Source organism: Maylandia zebra, unplaced genomic scaffold (genome assembly GCF_041146795.1).
Source record: "Maylandia zebra isolate NMK-2024a unplaced genomic scaffold, Mzebra_GT3a scaffold11, whole genome shotgun sequence".
Taxonomy (NCBI): Eukaryota; Metazoa; Chordata; class Actinopteri; order Cichliformes; family Cichlidae; genus Maylandia; species Maylandia zebra.
Window position 1 is genome coordinate 9,476,516 of NW_027490041.1, and position 23,240 is coordinate 9,499,755.

General features: G+C 44.1%; 2 protein-coding genes and 1 long non-coding RNA gene across 3 annotated transcripts in view; 2 read left to right on the forward strand and 1 right to left on the reverse strand.

The window, feature by feature from the left end:
- Positions 1-236: 236 nt before the first annotated feature.
- On the reverse strand, positions 237-2,902 carry LOC112433215 (uncharacterized). Its single transcript, XR_013096369.1, has 4 exons — positions 2,092-2,902; positions 1,899-2,006; positions 1,648-1,821; positions 237-1,045 (listed from the first exon to the last, which is right to left on the reverse strand). It is a non-coding gene; the product is annotated as an uncharacterized LOC112433215 (long non-coding RNA).
- A 6,080-nt stretch (positions 2,903-8,982) lies between these two features.
- Positions 8,983-23,240, forward strand: part of LOC143415993 (protein NLRC3-like) — a 155,018-nt gene continuing 140,760 nt past the window's right edge. The window contains exons 1-4 of the mRNA XM_076881356.1: positions 8,983-9,035; positions 10,063-10,188; positions 10,273-10,371; positions 10,441-10,554. Of these exons, the coding sequence (XP_076737471.1) occupies positions 10,100-10,188; positions 10,273-10,371; positions 10,441-10,554 (302 nt within the window). The 5' untranslated portion in view covers positions 8,983-9,035; positions 10,063-10,099. The remainder of the gene's footprint in view (positions 9,036-10,062; positions 10,189-10,272; positions 10,372-10,440; positions 10,555-23,240) is intronic.
- LOC143416068 (protein NLRC3-like) lies at positions 15,121-22,102 on the forward strand. Its single transcript, XM_076881441.1, has 3 exons — positions 15,121-16,998; positions 21,472-21,645; positions 21,901-22,102. Exons 1-3 carry the CDS (start codon positions 15,383-15,385, stop codon positions 22,100-22,102), a joined length of 1,992 nt encoding a protein of 663 aa, XP_076737556.1. The 5' UTR covers positions 15,121-15,382.

A 23,240-nucleotide genomic window follows, 5' to 3' on the forward strand; every position in this document is an offset into this window, starting at 1 on the left:
CAGCATATAAACATTTAAGATGATAAATTTAAAGCTCAACAGTAACTGCTATAAATATTATAACTACACATGTAGTGCTTTTGCTTAAGTAAATTATAGTTGGGATCATAATAAGAAAACATGTGTTTTTATTTTCTGTGTACCCTGGGTACAGACCAGTATAAATATGGGATTCTTCCCAATAAATGCTGTCTAATAATGCTTCATATTGCATTAAACACTAGATATGTAAGCAAACAAACAAAAACCCATAGAAGCCAGTTTTAATTATTAAATGTGACAATTACATGGAGATGGAAAGTAAACATGCTTATACACGTCTCTGTGATTACAGAAAATCCACACAGATGCTGTCAGAGCAGAGAATCTTTGATTTATCAGAATGATGAATGCAAATGATTTCATGAAATCTCACTCTTGTTCTGGGTTGTAAAATTCACCTGTCCAGTTAAACCGAATCCTTTGCAACACGGTTCTAAGAACCCTACCAACCTCATCCTCAGCTCTCTGCCTGTTATCCTTTTCAGCTGAGTATTCATCCACATGTGTTTCAACTTCTCTCTCATTTTCAAGCAAATTGCTCAGGCTCTCAGCTTCAGCACAGTTACCATATGGCCACTCTCTGAGGTCTTCTGTGTTCAAGCCAAACAAATTCTTACATGATCTGCAAGGCTTCATTCTGGCACCATCACGGAGACAAAAAGCCTCACACCTGATATTTCCAGGTACTTCAATTGTTCCATCAAAGTAATCTTTCTGGACTGTGTTTGGATAATAGGTCATCACCGCACCAGATACATATTTATGCCATTTGCTAAGACAGGAGGCAGCAATCATAATTTTCCCAGCGTTAGGACCTTTGGTGGACATGGAGACTCCGCAGTACCTTTCTGATTTGTTGGTTTGGGATTTTTGAGAAATGCAGATGGTGGACGAGACGAAAGCTGTTTTTTTTATTATTCTCTTCTAAGTCCAAGTCTGTGAGGAGATCTTGCAGACTCTGCTTTATTTGCTCTTCATTCTCTGAGTTATTTTGCAGGACGATCTGAAAACAGTTACAGATCTGGTCAAAGTGTTGCACCTGATTATATAGTTGTTTTTCATAGAAAGTTGATCAACATGTTTGTTTCGCTGCTTGACTTGTTTAACTATGCAGGACCATTGGATGCTTTTGGTTTAGACATTTTAAGATAGGGGGTGAAACATGTCACAAAAATCTATTTAATTTTAAATCAATAAGCAAAAATCCATCTTTGTTCTCACTAATTTATAATTAAATTTGCTAATTGACCTTTTTTTTCTATTTTGCTATGCCGGGCTGTCAAAACACGCTGAATTTAGAGTCTTTGAGCTTAACAGATCCAGCAGCTACACAGTGACAGCATCATATACGCCTTGAAGACTGTAAGCATCTCCAATAATGAGTCTGTTAGACATTATTTAGAACTAACAAATTCTGAAGCAAGTCTCCAGCTCTCCTGCAGTCTCTGTGTTTGGTGGAGAAGTATAGCTAGAAGCATATGTTGAAGTATAAGGTACAGTATGGATTTTCTTTGGATTTCTCAGTAAAAAAGCACTTTGCATTATACTTTCCTAAAAACTGGAAGTTTGTCAGATTGACTGACAATGTGAGAAGAGTTATCTTACCATGTCGAGCACACAGGAGAAGGGACTTCGCCTGGGAAGCTGAGTCGAATACAACTTTAAAGGCCTGGGATATCTTCTCATTAAAGAACCCAAAACAAAAGGATTAGGGAAGATTTCTTCTGGAGAAAAGGGGATGTTGTTGATTTTGCCCAGAAACAACATGCTGTGAAGGATCTGTTGAGTGAAAACATATTTGCTTATTGTTAGTAGTGATAAACAGGACTGTCTTAAAAGTGTCAAAGGTAACACACCTCATCCACCAAGTGTTGACTTCCCGGAGTCATGTAAGAGCCCCGAACCATCCTCTTGGTAATCTTGTAGGCATTAGTTTTGAACCTCCTTTGAGAAATTGTTGTCTTCTAAAATGATAATGATCGAGCAGTTAGGGATTTAAAAACACAGGAGATCTGATAACTTTGGCTACAGCAGAGTCTGCAGACATACCTATTTTGCTCTTGGTCGGCCTATTTTAAACATGAGAGAAAACATAGTTAGTGAAATGTTGATAACATACAATGACTATCATTGGTGGCTGAAAAGATGCCAGGTAACAAGTGAAAAGCTGCTACTTACCATCGCCACAGTCTAAGAATGAAACAGGAAACACTGAGCGAGTTGCCTCCATCTTAAAGCTGTTGATCATGTGATTTAAAGGAAAGCCACACCCAGCTCTTTCCTGGAATTTTACTCGACTGTAGAAAACTGCTCCATTTGCCCCGCCCACCCATGATCTTTAATATCTACCAAAAACAACCTTTTGGTTGTCAGTAACCAGCCGATCGTTTTCGCGATTAAAAAATGACTTTGTGCGGCGGCGTTCCCACCGCGAGCAGAACTCCGGCTCAAAAACCGCTGTTTTTGAACACTTTTATTTACTTAAGCATTTTAATGGGCTTACTTTGAAACAAAGTGCGATTGAATGATTATTGTTATGTGTTGCCTTGAATTCGGCTATGCTGTCTGTTAGACAGCTGTTTTCCTTTATTGTTGTTTTTGTATTGTTTGTAGCGAACGCTACTGGAATGTATAGATTAAGCTACGTAGCCAAGATAATTAATAATTTAACTGTTGTACATTGGTTGATGATGATTTGCATTGTTACATAGGCTTGCAGAAAAATATATTTGTTTACCGGTAAACTGAATCGAACTTGATGTGCTAATGGACGTTTTTCTGACCTACAGGTCAGGTTTTGTTCCCTCCCTTTGAATTAATCTTCTTCATATTGAAGTGGCGAGCCGGTAGGACCATTCTTTGTTTCCCCTCTTTCCCCCACTTAGCCGTCTTTGGATTACGGACATATTTCCCCATTTGTATGAAGCTGGACTCTAAGGAGGAATACCTTAAAAGTGAACTTTAAAAAGAAGAGGACCAAAAAGGACTTTTGCACAGAAAGATCACAGCATTGATTTATTATTTAATTGTGGGCATTTATGTTGTGTGTTGTGTTAATTATTTTGTTCCATTTCCCCTGTCCTCCATTTATTCAATATATTTTTGGTACAAGATATTGCAGTCTTTGGTCTCATCATTCACACCATCTCGGCTCCATAAAGAACTATTTCTTCTGCGCATCAGTCAGTAAACTCATCCATTGAAATAAACTAGTCCTTAAATAACTTTGAGTTACACAGTGGCAAATGTAATAGAGAAAGACACAGGGCCACCTGAAATCTGTCGTCCTATCTGATTCAAAACCAACATGTAGGAGAATCTGGAATCTTTGATTTTGAGTTAAAAATAAAATATGGATAAAATGCAGAAATGTTTTTACTAACATGTACTAACAGAGACTTGGAGGAGAGAGACCTAATGTTTAATAATCCACATTTCACTGTTTTACTCTTTGGTTCAGATGTGGATACTGTATTGTTCTTTCTTTGTGATTGTTTATGTTTAAGTTGTTTGTTGCTGGTTTTTAGTTTTTTTGTCTGTTTGGGAGCTGACACAGTCTCTATGGAGACGGGTTTTTGGGGGGTAGCAGGAGGAGAGAAGCTGCAGAGAGGCGTGTAAGACTGCAACTCTGCTTCCTGGTCCCAACTCTGGATAGTCATATTTTGGGGGGTTTAATAAACTACTACTCCCTGATGTAAAGCTGAAGTATTACACAGCTTTATGAACCTCCTGTTATCCTGGTAGACGAGTACAGCAACAAATCTTTTACTTGAACATCTTCTGGCTCCAATAAGCTTTGAAATGTGACCATGAAGTTAGAGACACACTGACTGAAACCCACAGCTGTGACTGGATCACATCCACACACAGTGTAGCTGCTGTCTCTGTGTGAGGTCTGTGTATATATGTATATATTTATGCTTATATTCATATTCTCTTATTCCCCTTTATTTGATATCCTAATTCTGTGCTGTGTAAAGATTTGTCGGTGTTCTGCTGCTACAAACTGGATTTCCTGGAGGATAAACATGAGGGATTCATAAAGTTCTATCTCTCTGTTAAAATCCCCCAAAATCAATGAAATGTGAATTTCAGGCAGACGTGTTTTTAAAAGAGTCTCTTTAATGGAAAAATGTGTTTTTAAAACCAGCCAATAGGAGCGTCTGTGGATATCAGCTGAGGCTGAACTCAGGAACACCATCACATATAAATACACAGAATTAAATCACTAGATAAAAGACGTCATTAAATAAGGATCAAATCAACATGTCAGAGGTCAAAGGTCAGTCAGAAGAGGTGTGGTTAAACACTGGCAGTGCAGTGACCTAATGCAGTTTGGTTACCGCCACGGGAAAAGCCCCGCCCCCTCTGAGCCTCCGCTGTGTCCTCAGCACATCCAGGAGCAGCAGGTCAGAGGGGGCGGGGCCATGTCAGGACTTATTTTAAGTAAAATTTAAAGTGGAGCGACGGCAGGAGTCACACAGCAGTAACCAGCTCTGTCTGCCAGGGTCAAAGGTCAAACAAGTCCTGCAGCTGACCCACACACAGACTTACACTGATCCACAGAGAGTGATGAATCCACACATCACTCGGCTGGAGGAAGCTGGGTTTTGTTAGATTATAATATTATTTTATGCCATGTTAGACCCCTAATTAAAGATTGTGAATTATTATGTAGTTTTAGTTTGCATTATTCTCCTGAATTAGAAGAAGCTGATAACTATTGCATTAGTTAAACTGATGTGCATTATATTAAACTGCTGATTTATTGTGAATGAATGATATTGTTTTATGATGCATTATACTGCTGAGTTATAAGAAATACTGTTTGCAGAAAGTCATCGCCTTATTTGTCTGATTAGAAGAGAACATGCTGGAGTTTTCTGCCCCATCTCAGCAGGAGCAGATAAACAGGGAGCCAAGGTCGTAGCTTAGGCGCTGTGTGAGAGAAAGCATGTGAATGTTTAGGCTTTTATGATAAGGTGGAGGCACCAGAGGCTATAAGAGTTTGAGCAATGCTCCACCATTTTGAGATCAGAGGCTGTCTGCATCAGTGTCCATCTCCCACGTGTGTGATCATTAAAATCATCGTTTGACTCAACCCGACCGGACCAGTGTTGTTATTGTGGTTTTTCTCTTGTCTCCATCCCCAATATTTTGAACTCGTAACATTTTCCACACCGTCCAATCAGAAACTAGTGTTGACGCTGAGACCCGTCTCTGTAACAGGAAGTCCATGAACAGGCAGACCCTCTGCAGCAGGCTGACCTGTGACCTCTGAGACAGAGGGAGGAGTTTGTGTCAGCAGGGGGCGCTGCAGCATCGCCTGAGAGCTTTAAGAACAACAGCAATAAACAGGAAGTGAAAGTCACACTTCTGTTGGTGTGCGTCATCAGCAGACCCCACCCTCTGCAGGAAGCTGAGATAAGAAGCAGCCAATCACAGAGCAGAGAGCATGTGACTTCCTGTTCCTGCTGTTACTGTGACAACAGCTCCTGGGACAGAGAGCAGCTTTCTAAAGAGGAAAGATGCTGCTGTCACCCCCGGGTGTCATGTGACCCGCCTGATGTACCGATTTAAGACTGTAAGAACAATAATAACAACATGTTTTAGTCAGGTGATCCATGCAGAGCAGATCCATGTGACCAAACACAGCTGGATCACATGTTTCCTCTCCTGGAAACAGAAAGCCTTCATGTATAAAGGCTCATGTACCCACTGAGCCCTGCTCTCAGATCTGTGAGGCTTTAACAAACAACAGTTTAAAGTCATGTTTAGCATCTTCTGTCAGTGTGGAAGGTCACACACTTTCCTGAGTGTTGAACCCTGAACTACTAGCTGTTCATGTCAGCCTGGACATAAATACAGACCTGCCTGCTGTCATAGACCCCAGCACTCACATGTTACTTATAAGTGACTCATATGTATGCATGTATATATTGTGTATGTTGTGCTATTTCTTACTTAGTGTGTTGTGTCTTTGTTCCTGTTTGTGCTGCAGCACTGTAACCTAAATAATTTCCCCTGGGGATCAAAAAAGTATTCTGATTGTGATTAAATGAAAGCAGTCAGAGCAGAGGACGGTGATGTAAGGAATGGGATTTTAATCAGCCAGTCTCCTTTAACTCTCAGCATCACAAAGTAATGTGGTAACATCTGGACTGATGTGTTTACTGTCAGCTAGTTTAAATGCTGTAGGCTGCAGCCGCTGCTCTAACACTATAACTGTAACAGGGCTCAGTGCTGCTTCTAACAGTCTGAGCTGCTTCAGGCTTTATTTGTGAGGAGCACAGCAGCTTACAAACACGTGGCTGGGCCTGGACCCAAAGGAGTGTTTGTTAAAGCCTGCAGTGAATCCAGCAGCAGAATGATGGAAATGCAACACAGCAATGATGAAGAGGAGCAGCATTAAAGCCAAAGTCCAGTTCATACAGTTAGGTCCATAAATCAAATAAGGGAAAATAAAATGTTGTTGGATGCACCTGTCTGCACCCTTAATGCTCTCTGGTCGCTATGGTAACGTGTAAACATTTCTTTCAAAATAAGACACACGACTACAACACGGGAAAAGACCCAGGGAAACGAAGTTAACGATAAAAACCCTGAAAACCATTGTTGGATTTATATTTTATCATTGTCATTGTTATTGGGGAATATCTAACCATATATGCTCAGAGGTGTAGAACCAATTGTGTAATGATAGTAGTCTTTAAAGACTTTGTGTGACTCCAGAGTGTTCTGGCATTCACACCCACGTCCTGGGATCATGGGAGAGGTGCTACCTTCTTATTGTTTTGTGGTAGGATGTCTGTTTTAGTCTAAGTGCCTTTTGTTTAGATGAACTGCTGGACTTCCAGACCAGCAGGTTTAGGGAAGTCGTTTATGGGGTCACACTCTGACTCCACACACACACACACACACACACACACACACACACACACACACACACACACACACACACACACACACACACCTACATAACATACAGACTGGTACCTTTGTTCACGTGTATGTTAATGAACCTATGTATATTCATGTAACCTCAATAAAAGAGCAGTGTTACGAGGGAACGGACGAGAGCGACTGTGGTCAAGCGAAGGAACGGCATTGGTCCAGGTCTCTCCCGTGCACGAGAAACATAAAGAACTACTCGTGTCTTGCTTTGCTGTGTAGCTGGATTGAACGATCCAGCGAACAGGTTTATGCTACAAACCTATCAACCATCAATTTCACACCGAGCCTCGACTCTCACGGCCCGGTACCAAACGACTCACGGACCGGTCCGTGACCCGGGGGTTGGGAACCGCTGAGTTAACGCATGAGTAGTTCAGGGCTGCACGTCATTTTCATTGTTAATATCTTTGTGAAAAGCACATTGATGTGAAAATCTTCATGAGAGTCAGAGGCCCTACAACACGATTAAAGATTCATTCAAAAGAAAATCACAAGTTATCGTCATCTTCAGAACATTTCATTAAACATTAGAGACAGACTGCTGAGTACATCTCATCTCTATCCAAACAACCTACAGTCCACAAACACATCATGAACCAGTGCTCTGGGCTGTGGTCTGTCCCCAGTTACATGGATCAGCTGGTTCCCTGGAGGTGACTGCTGCTGTGGTTTGGAGCGGATGAATAAACCTGAACTGAATCAGGTGTCCAGTTACTTTTGGTCCCTTTAAACCAGGCTGTCACATGTTCAGCATGTGAAACTCCTCCTCCTCCGTGAAAACGGGTGTGGGTCACAATCAGCCAAGGTTTTGCGTGAACCCATTGTGAGATCTAGCCCCACGCTATCATGTGATTTCCTGTGATCAAATGTCCCAGGATGTTAGTGGGCGTTAAGACGTCCATGTCCCTCTTCAAGCAACTTAAAGAAGTCCAGACGCTTTTCTTTCCAAGCTCCTTCAACAACATCATTCATAGAACAGCTTCCAGCTTCTTTTGCTCGGCTACAGTTTGGATGGATTTGCATTTAAAGATGCAACAAGACTAAAATGGTTAGGGTCAGGAGGTCAAAGGTCAGAGCTCCTGTGGGTCTGAGGGCGGCCTCACGCTGGAGAAGGATGAAGGAGTCTGACCTGAGCCAGTGTTTGACATGAACACATCAGCACTGCTGTCAGTGAGCCTAACGACAGCCGTTAGCATCATTTCAGTGTTTCAGTCATAAAAACACTTCCTGTCTCTGTGGTGGTTACAGTGACATCATGCAGTTTGTGCTTTGACCTCCAGAGGGCGACAAATCAGCACAGACAGAGAGCTCCATTCAAACTTTGCTGCCATCAGGAATAATTCTTCAAATATAATCATCAGTGTTTGAGCAGCTATGATATCAGGGACAATCTACACATGTGTGACAATACTGAACATGTCACATGACACACCTCAAACATCATGTGATCCACTCTCAGTCTGCACTTTCATTCATGACTTCAACAGGTTGAAATGAGCTTTGAAGAAACATCAGTGAAATAAATCTTTCATGGATTCATGTGAGCAGCAGATGAACTTTGTACCAACAACATCTTCAATAACAGAGTCTGAATGAAGCTCAGGTGTTGATGCTGCTCACTGATTGGACGCTTGCTTTCAGCTCTGCTCTCAGTCTTTACTGCACAGGTGAAGGTAGAAAGTGTGACTGGATCTATAGACTGGAAACAGAGAAACATGCTGAACATTTGAAGCTTTGCAGCAGAAATGTTCATGTTACAAATACAGCAGAGCTGATCTGGGATCAGTGTGTTCACACCTGCAGCTACAACAAGGTTTCATGTCTCCACACGTCAGCATGTGAACTTTACTCTGACTCAGTCTGAGCAGTCAGACGGCATATTTTTAAAGTTAACACATCAGCACACACAGAGCTGAGCCCCTCCCACCTGTGCTGAGTTTCAGGTGGAGCCCCGCCTCCTTCCAGGAAGCAGCTCACCTGTGTGTCGTGTTTAGTGTCCAGGTGTGGAGTGGAGCTTGTTGTTGGTGTGTGAAGAAACTGTAAGTTTGCTTTGTTTCCTCCTTTAACAGTTTGTCTTTAGGAACTTTACTGTTTGTTCAGCTCGTGTTTGATTTCTTCACACAACAAACTGTGTGTGTTTGTATTTCCGGTCTCTCCATTAAAGTCAGTGTGTAATGTTTCCTGGCTAACATCAGCTGTGTGCAGCTTAGTTCAGCACAAATCTGCCGCTCCATAGTTCACGGTAACGGACTCACAGCTGGACCAACGAGGCCGAGTGTGTCCGCCACTCTGAGCTACGTTCGTGTTTGTGTACTTGTAGTTTGTACTTTGAGTTCACTCAGAGCCCACAGAGGACGCAGCGTACGTGATGACGTCACAGTCCTTTACCTCCTTTACTGTCACTGTGATTAATATTTACACACGAGACACCTGCAGAGCTCTGACGCTAAGCTAGCACACAGCATGCTAACACTAAGCTAACGCTAAGCTAGCACACAGCATGCTAACACTAAGCTAACACTAAGCTAACACTAAGCTAAAGCTAAGCTAACACTAAGCTAACACTAAGAGTTCTTACAGACACGAGTTAAAAAGCTGCTTTTAGTGTGTGATCAGAGTCCAGGACTGAGAGCAGCAGCAGAGCTGATGGATGATGAATTACTGGATGGAAGAAGCTTCTCATTAGCAGTGAATCAGTGTGTGTGCAGTTCTCTGCAAACTCAGCAGCAAGAATTAGTGTGAAGCTTTAACTCTGCTGATCCTCTTTGAATCCTGGATCAGCTGAAACGTTTAAACTGTTTTTCACACGTGTTGGACTGACTGAAGCTTCCAGTCACAGTGAATCAGTGTGTGTCAGTGAATGCATCGTGTGTGCTTCAGGCTCCATCTAGTGGACTGATAGCAGAGCAGCTGATGGCAGCTTCCTCTGCCTCACACTGCTGTCTGACTGCATCCAGCTGACACTGAGATGAAGCAGGAAAGAAGCAGCTGATATTTGGACAGCACACATGATGAAAGGAGGATTTCAGCTGATGTGCACATGAATGATTTGTGTTTCCTCTGCAGGTAGAAAGTGTGTGTGAGCTGATGTGAATTGAGCAGCATGGATCAGTGTGAGGACAGAGAGGAGGGAGTCCCTCCCTCTAAAAGCACTCTGTGTGGGGAACATGAGAGCCAGACCAAAGCTCAGAGGTGAGATGACCATCTCTAACTGTCCATGACTCTTCTCCATGTCACAGCTCAGCACTCACATCACTGCTGCATCATTATTCACAGGAACCAGCCTGGACCTCCACCCAGCTCTGTGTCTTATGAAAGTAACTCAGTCAAAGATGCCATTAAGATATTTGAGCAAAGACAGTCAGCTGAGAAAAGGTAAGCTAACACCAATAATATCAGCTGATATGTGATGAGAATTTTACTGAAGATTTATAACTTTTTCAGGATCCATCAGAGACTCAAACCTGGACCTCGACCCAGCTCTGTGTCCTTACAGAGTGACCGGTCTAAAGATCTTCCCATTGATTTTAAAGTCCAGCCTGTGTCTGCTGCAGAGAGGTGAGCTGTTAGCAACATGAACTCTTTGATTAAACTCCTTGATGTTGTTGGATATAAACTACAAACACGTCGTTCCCTCAGTCCCATTTAAACTGTCTTTTAAAACAAGCCTAAACAACTGAAAACCCACTTCAGCAAACAGGAAGTGATCAGAGCGTCCGTCCACTTCCTGTCAGGCCCTGCAAACATTTCATATTGAAGAAAAGTCGTTAACATCTCACATTTTTACTCCACCACATTCAACCATTTTGACATTTTACAGCATGAAACTCTTGTCACATGACTCCTGTTATGTTATAGAGTCATGTGACCACCAGGGAGGGATTTGTATGGATGAAACACATTCAAATCAATCTGATTCATCAATGGAAACATTTTTGGTGTAAATGCAGCAACACTGAAAACGCTGAAGATAAAAACACAACAGATGAAATATGAACAAATCGAGGCTTTGAATACACGTGTGTGTGTTTGAGACACAGAGATAAATGGATTGTGTGTCTGTCCTATTGCTGCGTGAGGGTTTTATTGTAGATTTTGTGCGTGTACACTTTTGACCACGAAGGTGTTGAAAGGGCGTAAAACAGTTGGAGGCACCAGAGTGAACACTAGTGCTGTCAGTAGATTAAAAATGACTAATTAATGACACAATCTTCTGTCATTAATCCTGATTAATCACAATTACTTGATCAATAGCTGCAGTTACATTTTTCCAACTTTATATTTAAGCCTGTAACAGACGTTTACACCATATAATGAAGTCAATGCAGAATAAACACAAAGAATGTTAAACGCTTCAATTCAAAGAGACTTTGAATAGTTTTCAGTCTTTAACTCAGCTTCTCTGCTGTAAATACAACTTTGTAACAAACATATATACTAAAAGCTAAGTGTGCACTAATATATAATCATATATAATCTATATTACTGCTGTTAATGAAAATGTTTAATCAGACTCATCACAGGGTTACTGTGGATTCATTTGGATTAATCACCATTAAACATCATTTTTAATGTAAACGAATCAAAGTTCATTTCATGAGCAAACAGACTCGAGAGAAAAGGGCAAATTTACACACTTAACATGTTTATTGAACATGTAAACATTGATTAACCTCCTGAATGAGCCGACCCCCCCAGGGACAGTCCTGCATGCTAATGATGGGCTCTGCTCTGTACCTGCAGGATTCTGTCAGCCACAAACTCCTCAGCTGATCCTGAATCTGAGCCCATCTGTCAAACCATCATTTTCTTCACAGGTCTGTGGAGGTGGCACTGATCCTGCAGCAGTCTAACACTCTCTGTCACTCTTCTTCAAGTCTTTGACATGAGGAACCAAAACTATGTTATTAACAACACTAACAGGTCTGCAGTTTGTCCACTTGGCAGTTGTGTCCTCAGTGCTTTGCATTGTTGTGATATTTTAAGCTGGAAGTGCTTCGGTGAAAAGAAAATTCCTTCTGTCACGATGTGCAGAATCCTTCATGTTGGTCGGCTGGTCCGCCTTGTTATTTTTTTAATGCTCAAACTTTCCATCGAGAGGTCAGTGTGTGTTTGTCATCTTCCATATTGAGCTGATTGGTTCAGCTGCCGTCACTAACAGATGTGCTGCACATCTGCACGTGTGCAAAGGTAACTCTACTTGGACAAACTGCCCGAAGTGCGTTGATAGAAACATTTCAGGGATTTTGAGTCGTTCTGCTCTCCAGATGTGTCGTGTTAAAGGTTTTTATCATGTTAATCATGATAACAGATGAACCCCTAACCCTAACCCTACATGTTAATTTTGACAGCACTGGTAAATCCTTTTTAATGTTCTTCTGTCAGATCATTGATTAGACTCGACTCCAAATACGAGACTCAGAAAACTCAAATGAAAACTCAAATCAAAGCAATGAGAAAAGGACTTCTTGTGTTAGAATGAAAACATATGGAAGTGGTCAGGTTTCAAACACTCGATGAATCTGCTGCACAGTTACATTCAGGGACCTGTGGCCTCCTGAGAGCATTAGTTGATGGTTCATCACAGTTTTCTCAAAGTTTCCTCTGAGCTTCTGCAGCATCATCACTTCCATCACTGATGAAAGAAAGTTCATAGAAAACAGAAAATATATCTTCACAATCTGAGAGTTTAAAACTTGACAGACTTGATTCAGATGAAGTTATTTGAGCAGAAACTCCTGGATCTTTATCCTGTGTTGATCTAATCCTTCATGGTTCCTCCACAGAGTGGAGCAGCAGAGCTCAGAGGTTCCCAGTGGTCAGTCTGCCCAGCAGCATCAAACACAGCTGGACTCCATATTTATGGTCTGTACATGTACAACAACTACTTTATTATTAATATTAATAATAATGCATTTATTTATAGGTCCCTTTCAGAACACCAAGGACTCTGTGGACTAAACGACCAAAAGAAAACAAACTTTGAAATCAGACGGTGCAAATGTGATCACAGGGAAACGTTTTAAACATCGAGGCTTTAAACAGAAACCAAAGTGAAACAGTTTGTAGTCGAGATCAGTGGGAATGAAGCTGAATAACTGTTTCTTCAATAACTTTGAGCTCTTAAAAAACAAAAACTAGCTGAAAGTCTGGCTGCTCTTATGAAAAGTACAGAGAAATTATGGGTCGCTCAACACTTGTGCACAATATAAGAGTTTAAATAAATCTAAAGAATAACTCAAAATCCTACAATCATACTGAGAAAATCATCTACAGCTAACTATCCAAGTGGATTTGTTTAAGACAGCTCCATCTGCTGGTGGCCCTCTGCAGGTGCATGAAAGGGGCGTGTTTATAGTGAAAGTAGTAGAGAAAGTAAACCCCACGGGAAGGAGGAGGACTCTCAGCAGCTTCCAGCTCATATTCAGACATTTGACTTCTCACTGAAAGCAGCAAGTTTGAGTGTCTTTACCTTAGTTAGAAGAGATAACATGTCAGTAGTAATTAGAGTTGATTGAGCAATGCTGTCCTTATAATGTAGTTTATGATTTTTATGGACAAGTCCAGTTTTTCTGTAGAGCCTCTCAAGTTGGTGACAGCAGCAGTGGAAGTTCACGTGTAAACCAGAGCAGCAAATCAGGTCCAAATGTGTTGTTCACAGTGAGTGGGATCATCATTGGCTGCTATGTTAACCTCCTGCAGCAGGATGTCTTTGGTCAGAGAATGGATAGATCACTAAGTCATTGTTGAGTTTAGGGAGACAGTAGACAGTTGGAGGAGGTTCAGCCAGTTGACACACAGTAGATAAAATAACTGAAGGCAGGAGCAGACACCTGTATGACTTTCCACCTCTCACATAGATTATTTCCCTGGGCAGCGCCACAGGGCTGGTAGATGTAAACAAAGCTGGAGGAGAGGATTTATTCATCTGAGAAAAGTCACAGAGTTGTGTCTTGATGCTCAATCATCCAGGTACGTAAATCCCAAAAAGCTTGATTCTGTTCATCTGGATGTTTTCAGTGGGAGAAACGTTTCATCATCATCAGGTGACTTCTTCAGTCTCAGCTGACTGCAGGTTTCAATCTCATAAACAGGACATTTGTATGACTGAAACCAGCCCACTGAAGGAACAATGGGCTGGGAGGTCAGTTCATTGATCATTGGTACGCATATTGTCAGGACCATTGATCAATGGTTGTTGATCAATGGTCATGAGTCCAGTTCACAGAGAGCTGGGGAATGGCTGCAATCACAGCATTGTAAGATGGTGACAAATGTACCCTTAGGCCCCTCCTCCATTCAGAGATGGTCTTTCCTTTTGACATAAATGGCCTCCTTGACTCCGCCCTCAAACCAGCGTTCACATTTACTCAGGACCTTCTTGATGTGAAGTTCTTCTGCTTCGCTGGCTGCTGTGTCTGTGGGGATGGTGTTTGTTCTGTGTTGTAGTGTCCTGATGACGCCCAGTTTGTGCTCCAGTGGATGATGAGAGTCAAACCTTAAATACTGATCTGTATGTGTAAACAGAGTGAACCTTTAAGACCAGTTGTCTGTACGATCAACTCAGTCACCTGAAACATCTCCAAGTTTCTGGCTTTGATCATCAACCTGTTGGTAGTTCAGCTCTGAACACCAGTGAAATGTTTCTCCCACTGAAATCGCTGCATTCATATGAACAGCATCAACGTTTTGGGATCATGGAGTTGTGGACAAAGTCTCAGTTAATCAGATAAAGTCAAACCTATAATTGGTAAAGAGTTCGTGGATGATATGCCCCTTGATCGTAAAGAAGTGGATGTTGTGTGGACTATAGTTCAGAGTGGTGGGTCATTCATAAATATTCTGTTCCAGCTGCTGGAGGACAACATCATCACTTTTGTGAAGAACGAGCTGAAGAAGATCCAGAAGGCTCTGAATCCAAATAAGCCCCAGTGCTTGGAGTTTCAGAGGGAGGATGATGAGCAGAGGAGCAGCAGCAGAGAGGCATTTGTGAAGATCACAGTGGACTTCCTGAGGAGAATGAAGCAGGAGGAGCTGGCTGACCGTCTGCAGAGACGTAAGAGGATTTATCTAAAGATTTAAGCTGCTGGATAAATGAGAGACTTGTGACACCAGTGTGTTCAGTCATTTCTCAGTGGGTCAGAAATTGTCATCAGCATTTTGTAAAATATGATTGTTAAAGTTGTATTTTTATTATTATTATTCAGAACTTCCAGCTGCTGTTTGTCATCGTAACCTTAAGTCTAAGCTGAAGGAGAAGTTCCAGTGTGTGTTTGAGGGCATCGCTAAAGCAGGAAACCCAACCCTCCTGAATCAGATCTACACAGAGCTCTACATCACAGAGGGAGGGACTGCAGAGGTCAATGATGAACATGAGGTCAGACAGATGGAAACAGCATCCAGGAAACCAGACAGACCAGAAACAACCATCAGACAAGAAGACATCTTTAAAGCCTCACCTGGAAGAGACGAACCAATCAGAACAGTGCTGACAAAGGGAGTGGCTGGCATTGGGAAAACGGTCTTAACACAGAAATACAGCCTGGACTGGGCTGAAGACAAAGCCAACCAGGACATCCAGTTCATATTTCCATTCACTTTCAGAGAGCTGAATGTGCTGAAAGAGGAAAAGTTCAGCTTGGTGGGACTTGTTCATCACTTCTTTACTGAAACCAAAGAAGCAGGAATCTGCAGCTTTGAAGACTTCCAGGTTGTGTTCATCTTTGATGGTCTGGATGAGTGTCGACTTCCTCTGGACTTCCACAAAACTACAATCCTAACTGACCCTAGAAAGTCCACCTCAGTGGATGTGCTGCTGATAAACCTCATCAGGGGGAAACTGCTTCCCTCTGCTCGCCTCTGGATAACCACACGACCTGCAGCAGCCAATCAGATCCCTCCTGACTGTGTTGGCATGGTGACAGAGGTCAGAGGGTTCACTGACCCACAGAAGGAGGAGTACTTCAGGAAGAGATTCAGAGATAAGAAGCAGGCCAGCAGCATCATCTCCCACATCAAGACATCACGAAGCCTCCACATCATGTGTCACATCCCAGTCTTCTGCTGGATCACTGCTACAGTTCTGGAGGATGTGCTGGAAACCAGAGAGGGAGGACAGCTGCCCAACACCCTGACTGAGATGTACATCCACTTCCTGGTGGTTCAGGCCAAAGTGAAGAAGGTCAAGTATGATGGAGGAGCTGAGACAGATCCACACTGGAGTCCAGAGAGCAGGAAGATGATGGAGTCTCTGGGAAAACTGGCTTTTGATCAGCTGCAGAAAGGAAACCTGATCTTCTATGAATCAGACCTGACAGAGTGTGGCATCGATATCAGAGCAGCCTCAGTGTACTCAGGAGTGTTCACACAGATCTTTAAAGAGGAGAGAGGACTGTACCAGGACAAGGTGTTCTGCTTCATCCATCTGAGTGTTCAGGAGTTTCTGGCTGCTCTTCATGTCCATCTGACCTTCAGCAACTCTGGAAAAAATCTTCTTGAACAGAAACAAATAACCTCCAAGAGTTTTAGCTTTTTAAACCAAAAAGAATCTTTTCACCAGAGTGCTGTGAACAAGGCCTTACAGAGTCCAAATGGACACCTGGACTTGTTCCTCCGCTTCCTCCTGGGTCTTTCACTGCAGACCAATCAGACTCTCCTACGAGGTCTGATGACACAAACAGGAAGTAGCTCACAGACCAATCAGGAAACGGTCCAGTACATCAAGAAGAAGCTCAGTGAGAATCTGTCTGCAGAGAAAAGCATCAATCTGATCCACTGTCTGAATGAACTGAATGATCGTTCTCTAGTGGAGGAGATCCAACAATACAGGACTTCAGGAAGTCTCTCCACAGGTAAACTGTCTCCTGCTCAGTGCTCAGCTCTGACCTTCATGTTACTGTCATCAGAAGAAGATCTGGATGAGTTTGACTTTAAGAAATATTCTGCTTCAGAGGAGGCTCTTCTGAGAATGCTGCCAGTGGTCAAAGCCTCCAATAAAGCTCTGTAAGTAAACATGAACTCATTGCTTAAAATCTTATAATCGATAAAAATCTTAAAACCATGGGAAATAAATCAGAAATGCTGAGTTCAAAGAACAGTTAAAAAACATAAAAATAGTGAATTAAATGATTATCATTCACTCAGTAAATATTTTTTCAGTCCAGCAGTATTTCTGACACATTTTTGTCTATATCTCTTATCAAAGTACAATCCAGGCCCAGCCAATAAGAACATGAGCTCTGATCCTTCAGCCCCTCTGACAGGTTTATTATCGTCAGCTTGTTCACGTCTCCAAATCCAGCAGTTTGTTTTTTATCTCATTTTCAGTGCACACTCTCCCTTTTTTATTATAAATCTCTGCTGTGACTGTCCTGTTTTCATCCAGGATGGAGGGAAAACTTGGGCTTCCATCCATCCATCCATCTTCATCCGCTTTATCTGAGGCCGGGTCGCGGGGGCAGCAGCCTAAGCAAAGAGGCCCAGACCTCCCTCTCCCTAGCCACCTCCTCCAGCTTATCCGGGGGAATACCAAGGCGTTCCCAGGCCAGCCGAGAGATATAATCTCTCCAGCGTGTCCTGGGTCTGCCCCGGGGCCTCCTCCTGGTGGGACATGCCTGGAACACCTCACCCAGGAGGCGCCCAGGGGGTATCCTTGTCAGATGCCCGAACCACCTCAGCTGGCTCCTTTCGATGTGGAGCAGCAGCGGCTCTACTCTGAGCCCCTCCCGGATGGCCGAACTTCCCACCCTATCTCTAAGGGAGAGGCCAGCCACCCTTCGGAGGAAGCTCATTTCTGCCGCTTGTATCCGCGATCTCGTTCTTTCGGTCACTACCCACAGCTCGTGGCCATAGGTGAGGGTAGGGACGTAGATCGACCGGTAAATTGAGAGCTTCACTTTTACACTCAGCTCCCTCTTCACCACGACTGACCGGTGCAGCGTCCGCATTACTGCAGCTGCAGCCCCAATCCGTCTGTCGATCTCCGGCTCCCTTCTCACATCACTCGCGAACAAGACCCCGAGATACTTGAACTCCTCCACTTGGGGCAGGAACTCATCCCCGACCCAGAGTGGGCACTCCACCCTTTTCCGGCTGAGAACCATGGCCTCAGATTTGGAGGTGCTGATCCTCATTCCCGCTGCTTCACACTCGGCTGCGAACCGTTCCAGTGCGAGCTGGAGGCCCTCACCCGATGAAGCCAACAGAACCACATCATCCGCAAAAATCAGAGATGAGATTCTGAGGCCACCAAAGCGAAAGCCCTCCGCCACTTGGCTGCGCCTAGAAATCCTGCCCATAAAAATTATGAACAGAACCGGAGACAAAGGGCAGCCCTGGCGGAGCCCATCACCCACCGGGAACGAGTCCGACTTATTGCCGGCAATGCGAACCAAGCTCTTGCAACGGTTGTATAGGGATCGAATGGCCCGTAGCAATGGGCCAGACACCCCATACTCCCGCAACACCTCCCACAGGACACCCCGAGGGACATGGTCGAATGCCTTCTCCAAGTCCACAAAACACATGTAGACTGGTTGGGCAAACTCCCATGCACCCTCAAGTATCCTCGAGAGGATAAAGAGCTGGTCCAGTGTTCCGCGACCAGGACGAAAACCGCATTGTTCCTCCTGTATCCGAGGTTCGACTAGCGGACGAACTCTCCTTTCCAGCACCCTGGCATAGACTTTCCCAGGGAGGCTGAGGAGTGTGATACCCCTGTAGTTGGAACACACCCTCCGGTCCCCCTTCTTAAAGATGGGGACCACCACCCCGGTCTGCCAGTCCACAGGTACTGCCCCTGATCACCATGCAACATTGCAGAGGCGTGTCAACCAGGACAGCCCTACAACGTCCAAAGCCTTCAGGAACTCGGGGCGGACCTCATCAACACCAGGGGCTCTGCCACCAAGGAGTTGTTTAACTGCTTCAGTGACCTCGCCCCCGGAAATTGGTGGGTCATTCCCCTCATCCCCAGACTTTGCTTCCTCCTCGGAAGACGTGTCAGTGGGATTAAGGAGGTCCTCGAAGTATTCCTTCCACCGCCTAACAATTTTCTCAGTCGACGTCAGCAGCGCTCCGCCAGCACTATACACAGTGCAGGTAGAGCACCGCTTTCCCCTCCTGAGACGCCTGACGGTTTGCCAGAATCTCTTCGAGGCAGTCCGAAAGTCTTTTTCCATGGCCTCTCCGAACTCCTCCCACACCCGAGTTTTTGCTTCAGCCACTGCCCGAGCCACATTCCGCTTGGCCTGTCGATACCTGTCGGCTGCCTCCGGAGTCCCACAGGCTAACCAAGCCCGATAGGACTCCTTCTTCAGCCTGGTGGCTCCCTTCACCTCTGGTGTCCACCATTTGGTTCGGGGATTACCACCACGGCAGGTACCAACCACCTTGCGGCCGCAGCTCAATGCAGCAGCTTTGGCAATGGAGACGCTGAACATGGTCCATTCGGACTCAATGTCCCCAGTCTCCCTCGGAATGCTGTTGAAGCTCTGCCGGAGGTGTGCGTTGAAGATCTCGCAGACTGGGGCCTCTGCTAGACGTTCCCAGCACACCCTCACTACGCGTTTAGGTGCACCAGGTCTGTCCAGCGTCCTCCCCCGCCACCTGATCCAACTCACCACCAGGTGGTGATCAGTTGACAGCTCAGCCCCTCTCTTTACCCGAGTGTCCAGAACATATGGTCGCAGGTCTGGTGATACGATTACAAAATCGATCATCGACCTACGGCCTAGAGCGTCCTGGTGCCACGTGCACTTATGGACACTCTTATGTTCGAACAGGGTGTTCATTATGGCCAAACTGTGATTAGCACAGAAGTCCAATAACAAAGCACCGCTCGGGTTCAGATCAGGGAGGCTGTTCCTCCCAATCAAGCCCCTCCAGGTCTCGCTGTCGTTACCCACGTGAGCATTGAAGTCTCCCAGCAGGACAACAGAGTCTCCAGGTGGAGCACCTTCCAGCACCCCCCCCCCCCCCCCCCCCCCCCTCCAGGGACTCTAGGAACTCTGAACTGCCACTCGGCGCATAAGCGCAGATGACAGTCAGGACCCGTTCCCCGACCCTAAGGCGCAGGGAACAAACCCTCTCGTCCACCGGGAAAATCCCCAACGTACCGGCAGCAAGCCGAGGGGATATTAGAATACCCACCCAGCCCGCCGCCTCTCACCAGGGGCAACTCCAGACTGAGACAGAGTCCAGCCCCTCTCCAGGAGACTGGTTCCAGAGCCCAAGCCATGCGTAGAGGTGAGCCCGACTATATCTAGCTGGTACCTCTCAACCTCACGCACTAACTCAGGCTCCTTCCCCACCAGAGAGGTGACATTCCATGTCCCTATTGCCAGTCTTGGCAGCTGGGGGTCAGTCCACCAGGGCCTCCGCTCCTGGCCGCCACCCGGCACACAATGCACCCGACCCCTATGGCGCCTCCTGCGGGTGGTGGGCCTGCGGGAGGATGGGCCCATGTCTCCTCTTCGGGCTGTGCCCGGCCGGGCCCCATGGACTAAGGCCCGGCCACCAGACGCTCGCCCTCGGGCACCCTCCCCGGGCCTGGCTCCAGGGGGGGGCCCTGGTAACCCTATCCCGGGGAGGGTAAACTGTTCTCTCGATATCCTTTTCATAAGGGTCTTCTGAATCGCTCTTTGTCTGGTCCCTCACCCAGGACCAATTTGCCATGGGAGACCCAGACAACATAGCCCCTGGGATCCCTGGGACACACAAACCCCTCCACCACGATAAGGTAGCGATTCAAGGAGGAGAACTTGGGCTTCATAATTGAAATTGCCACTCAGGTCCTGTTTCTTGACAGTATTCATATCTAACTGTAAGGCTTCCATAACCAGTGTTCCCACAGAATTACAGTGGGTTCTCTCTGGGTCCTCTACAGTTTCTTCCCACTGTCCACAGACATGCAGTTAGATTACCTGGTGATCTAAACTTCATGCAGGTGTGTGTGTGAGAATGGTTGTCTTTCCCTCTGTGGGCTTAGTGGAAGAGACTGGATGGATCTCTGCTTTGTCTTTGATATATCCTGACAGCAAACATTCTCCATGAAGTCTGCATTTCAGCTCATCTCCTTTATACACACCTTTAACAGGAGGAGTTTTATACAGCTAGTGTTTAAAATCCAGTGTTACTCACAGTTAAATAGCATAACAATTACTGAATTAGTAAGATTTTCTAAAATAATTGTTTTAGTTAATATTGTATGATAGTGTACACAGAATTATTAGCTCAGTAGGTAGAGTGGTCGCCCCATGATCATAAGGTCAGGGGTCGAATCCACCGAACAGCTACCTTGATGGTACCCCTGAGCAAGGTACCATCAAGGTACCAATCGTGTGCACTGGACTGGTAGCACTCATAGTGTCATAGGTTGGTTTTTTTTGGTTTTTTTAAAAGGTTTAACATATAAACAAATTTCATTTGATCACATATATTTTTTGTTTTGTTTTGTTTTTTCCCTTTCTCTCCCAGACTGAGCAGCTGTAACATCTCAGAGGAAGGCTGTGAAAATTTGTTGTCAGTGGTCAGCTCCCAGTCCTGTAGTCTGAGAGAGCTGGACCTGAGTACCAACAGCCTGAAAGCTTCAGCAGTAAAGCTTCTGTCTGCTGCAGTGGAGAGTCCACACGCCAAACTGAATATTCTGAGGTCAGATCAATTTGTATTCTGTTTAGTTCTGTTTGTTTATATGTTTGATGTTTGGTTTTGTTTATATCAACTAACAAAAATAATCAATAATTTAACCAGTAAAGGTAAACTTTATCCAGTTATCCTTGTTCCATAGCATTTTTATTCATTTATAAGTTAAAGTGAACTTATACTAACCTGCTCAGCACAAGACAATAAGCTATTGCACCCTGATTACACTTTAACAACAATCTTTATTCATGTTTTTATCTTCAGACTTAACATCTGTGAACTCTCAGAGGAAAACTGTGAAGCTCTGTCCTCAGTTCTCAGCTCGCAGTCCTCTAGTCTGACAGAGCTGGACCTGAGTATCAGAAAGCTACAGGATTCAGGAGTGAAGCTTCTGTCTGCTGGACTACAACGTTTAAACTGTAAACGGAATACTCTGAGGTCAGATCAGAAAACATTTTGTTGTTAGAATTATTCAATTATTTAAGTTCATACATATGATGTTGTTTCTTAGTATGTTTATGTTTCTTCTAAAAATAGAAAGTCAAGATTTAATGTTGTGAAATGTATTAACAAACTCAACATGAGTATTTGTTGTATGACTGTCTTTTATTTTTCAGACTGAGTGGCTGTAACCTGTCAGAGAGAAGCTGTGAAGCTCTGTCCTCAGTCCTCAGCTCCCAGTCCTCCAGTCTGAGAGAGCTGGACCTGAGTAACTCTGACCTGCAGGATTCAGGAGTGAAGCTTCTGTCTGCTGGACTAAAGAGTTCACAGTGTGCAGTGGAAACTCTCAGGTCAGGATTCAAACTTTTCCACAGATGATCATTTGAAATGTGACTTATATTATTGTATAAACAGGTAACCTTTATACAGCTGTCAAGTGAACTTTTATTTACATTTGAGTGGATAATTGGACTCTGAATTACTTTCAAAAGTAATTGGCGACTACCGATTGGTTTGCTGTTAGTTTTTTATTCACAGTACTTACTTAATTTTAAAGGCTGATTTCTCAAAATGAGATGTTTATCTTTTCTTCTACAACACTTGGAGCCACCAAATCTTCTTGCTTCATTTATTCATTACAGTTTGATTTAAAGAATATTAGACTCGTAACATAATAAATACATTTATTTCACTTCTTCTTGAGAGAAAGAAAGGGATGACTGGGTGAGCTCCAGTGGTTCATCCCAGCAGAGAGAGCAGCACACTGGGCTGCAAATGATCACAGTAGTAATGGCCATAGTTTGATAAAACAGGCATTCTTACCCTGTAGATAATACAGGGTTCTGGTGCCGATGTGGGGGAGGGGAGTCGCCCGGTACTAACTACATACTACTAACTACCTCATCCAGATGTCTTCCCTACTAAACCTGATAAGAAGTAACTGCAGTAGCCTTATAGGTCAAATCAGTTTCACCTGTTAATGGTAGCTCCACTATTAATGGTGTCACTTGTTATTTCTGGGATGAGTTTAGTAGCCTGAACAGCTGCTCAAAGGAAAGGTTATTTTCATTATTATTATTTAATTACTAAGTCCGGGGTAACCTGCAAGAGCTGTTTGCACAAAGAATAATACTCAGACTTTTAGGTTTTATCGTTTTACACAA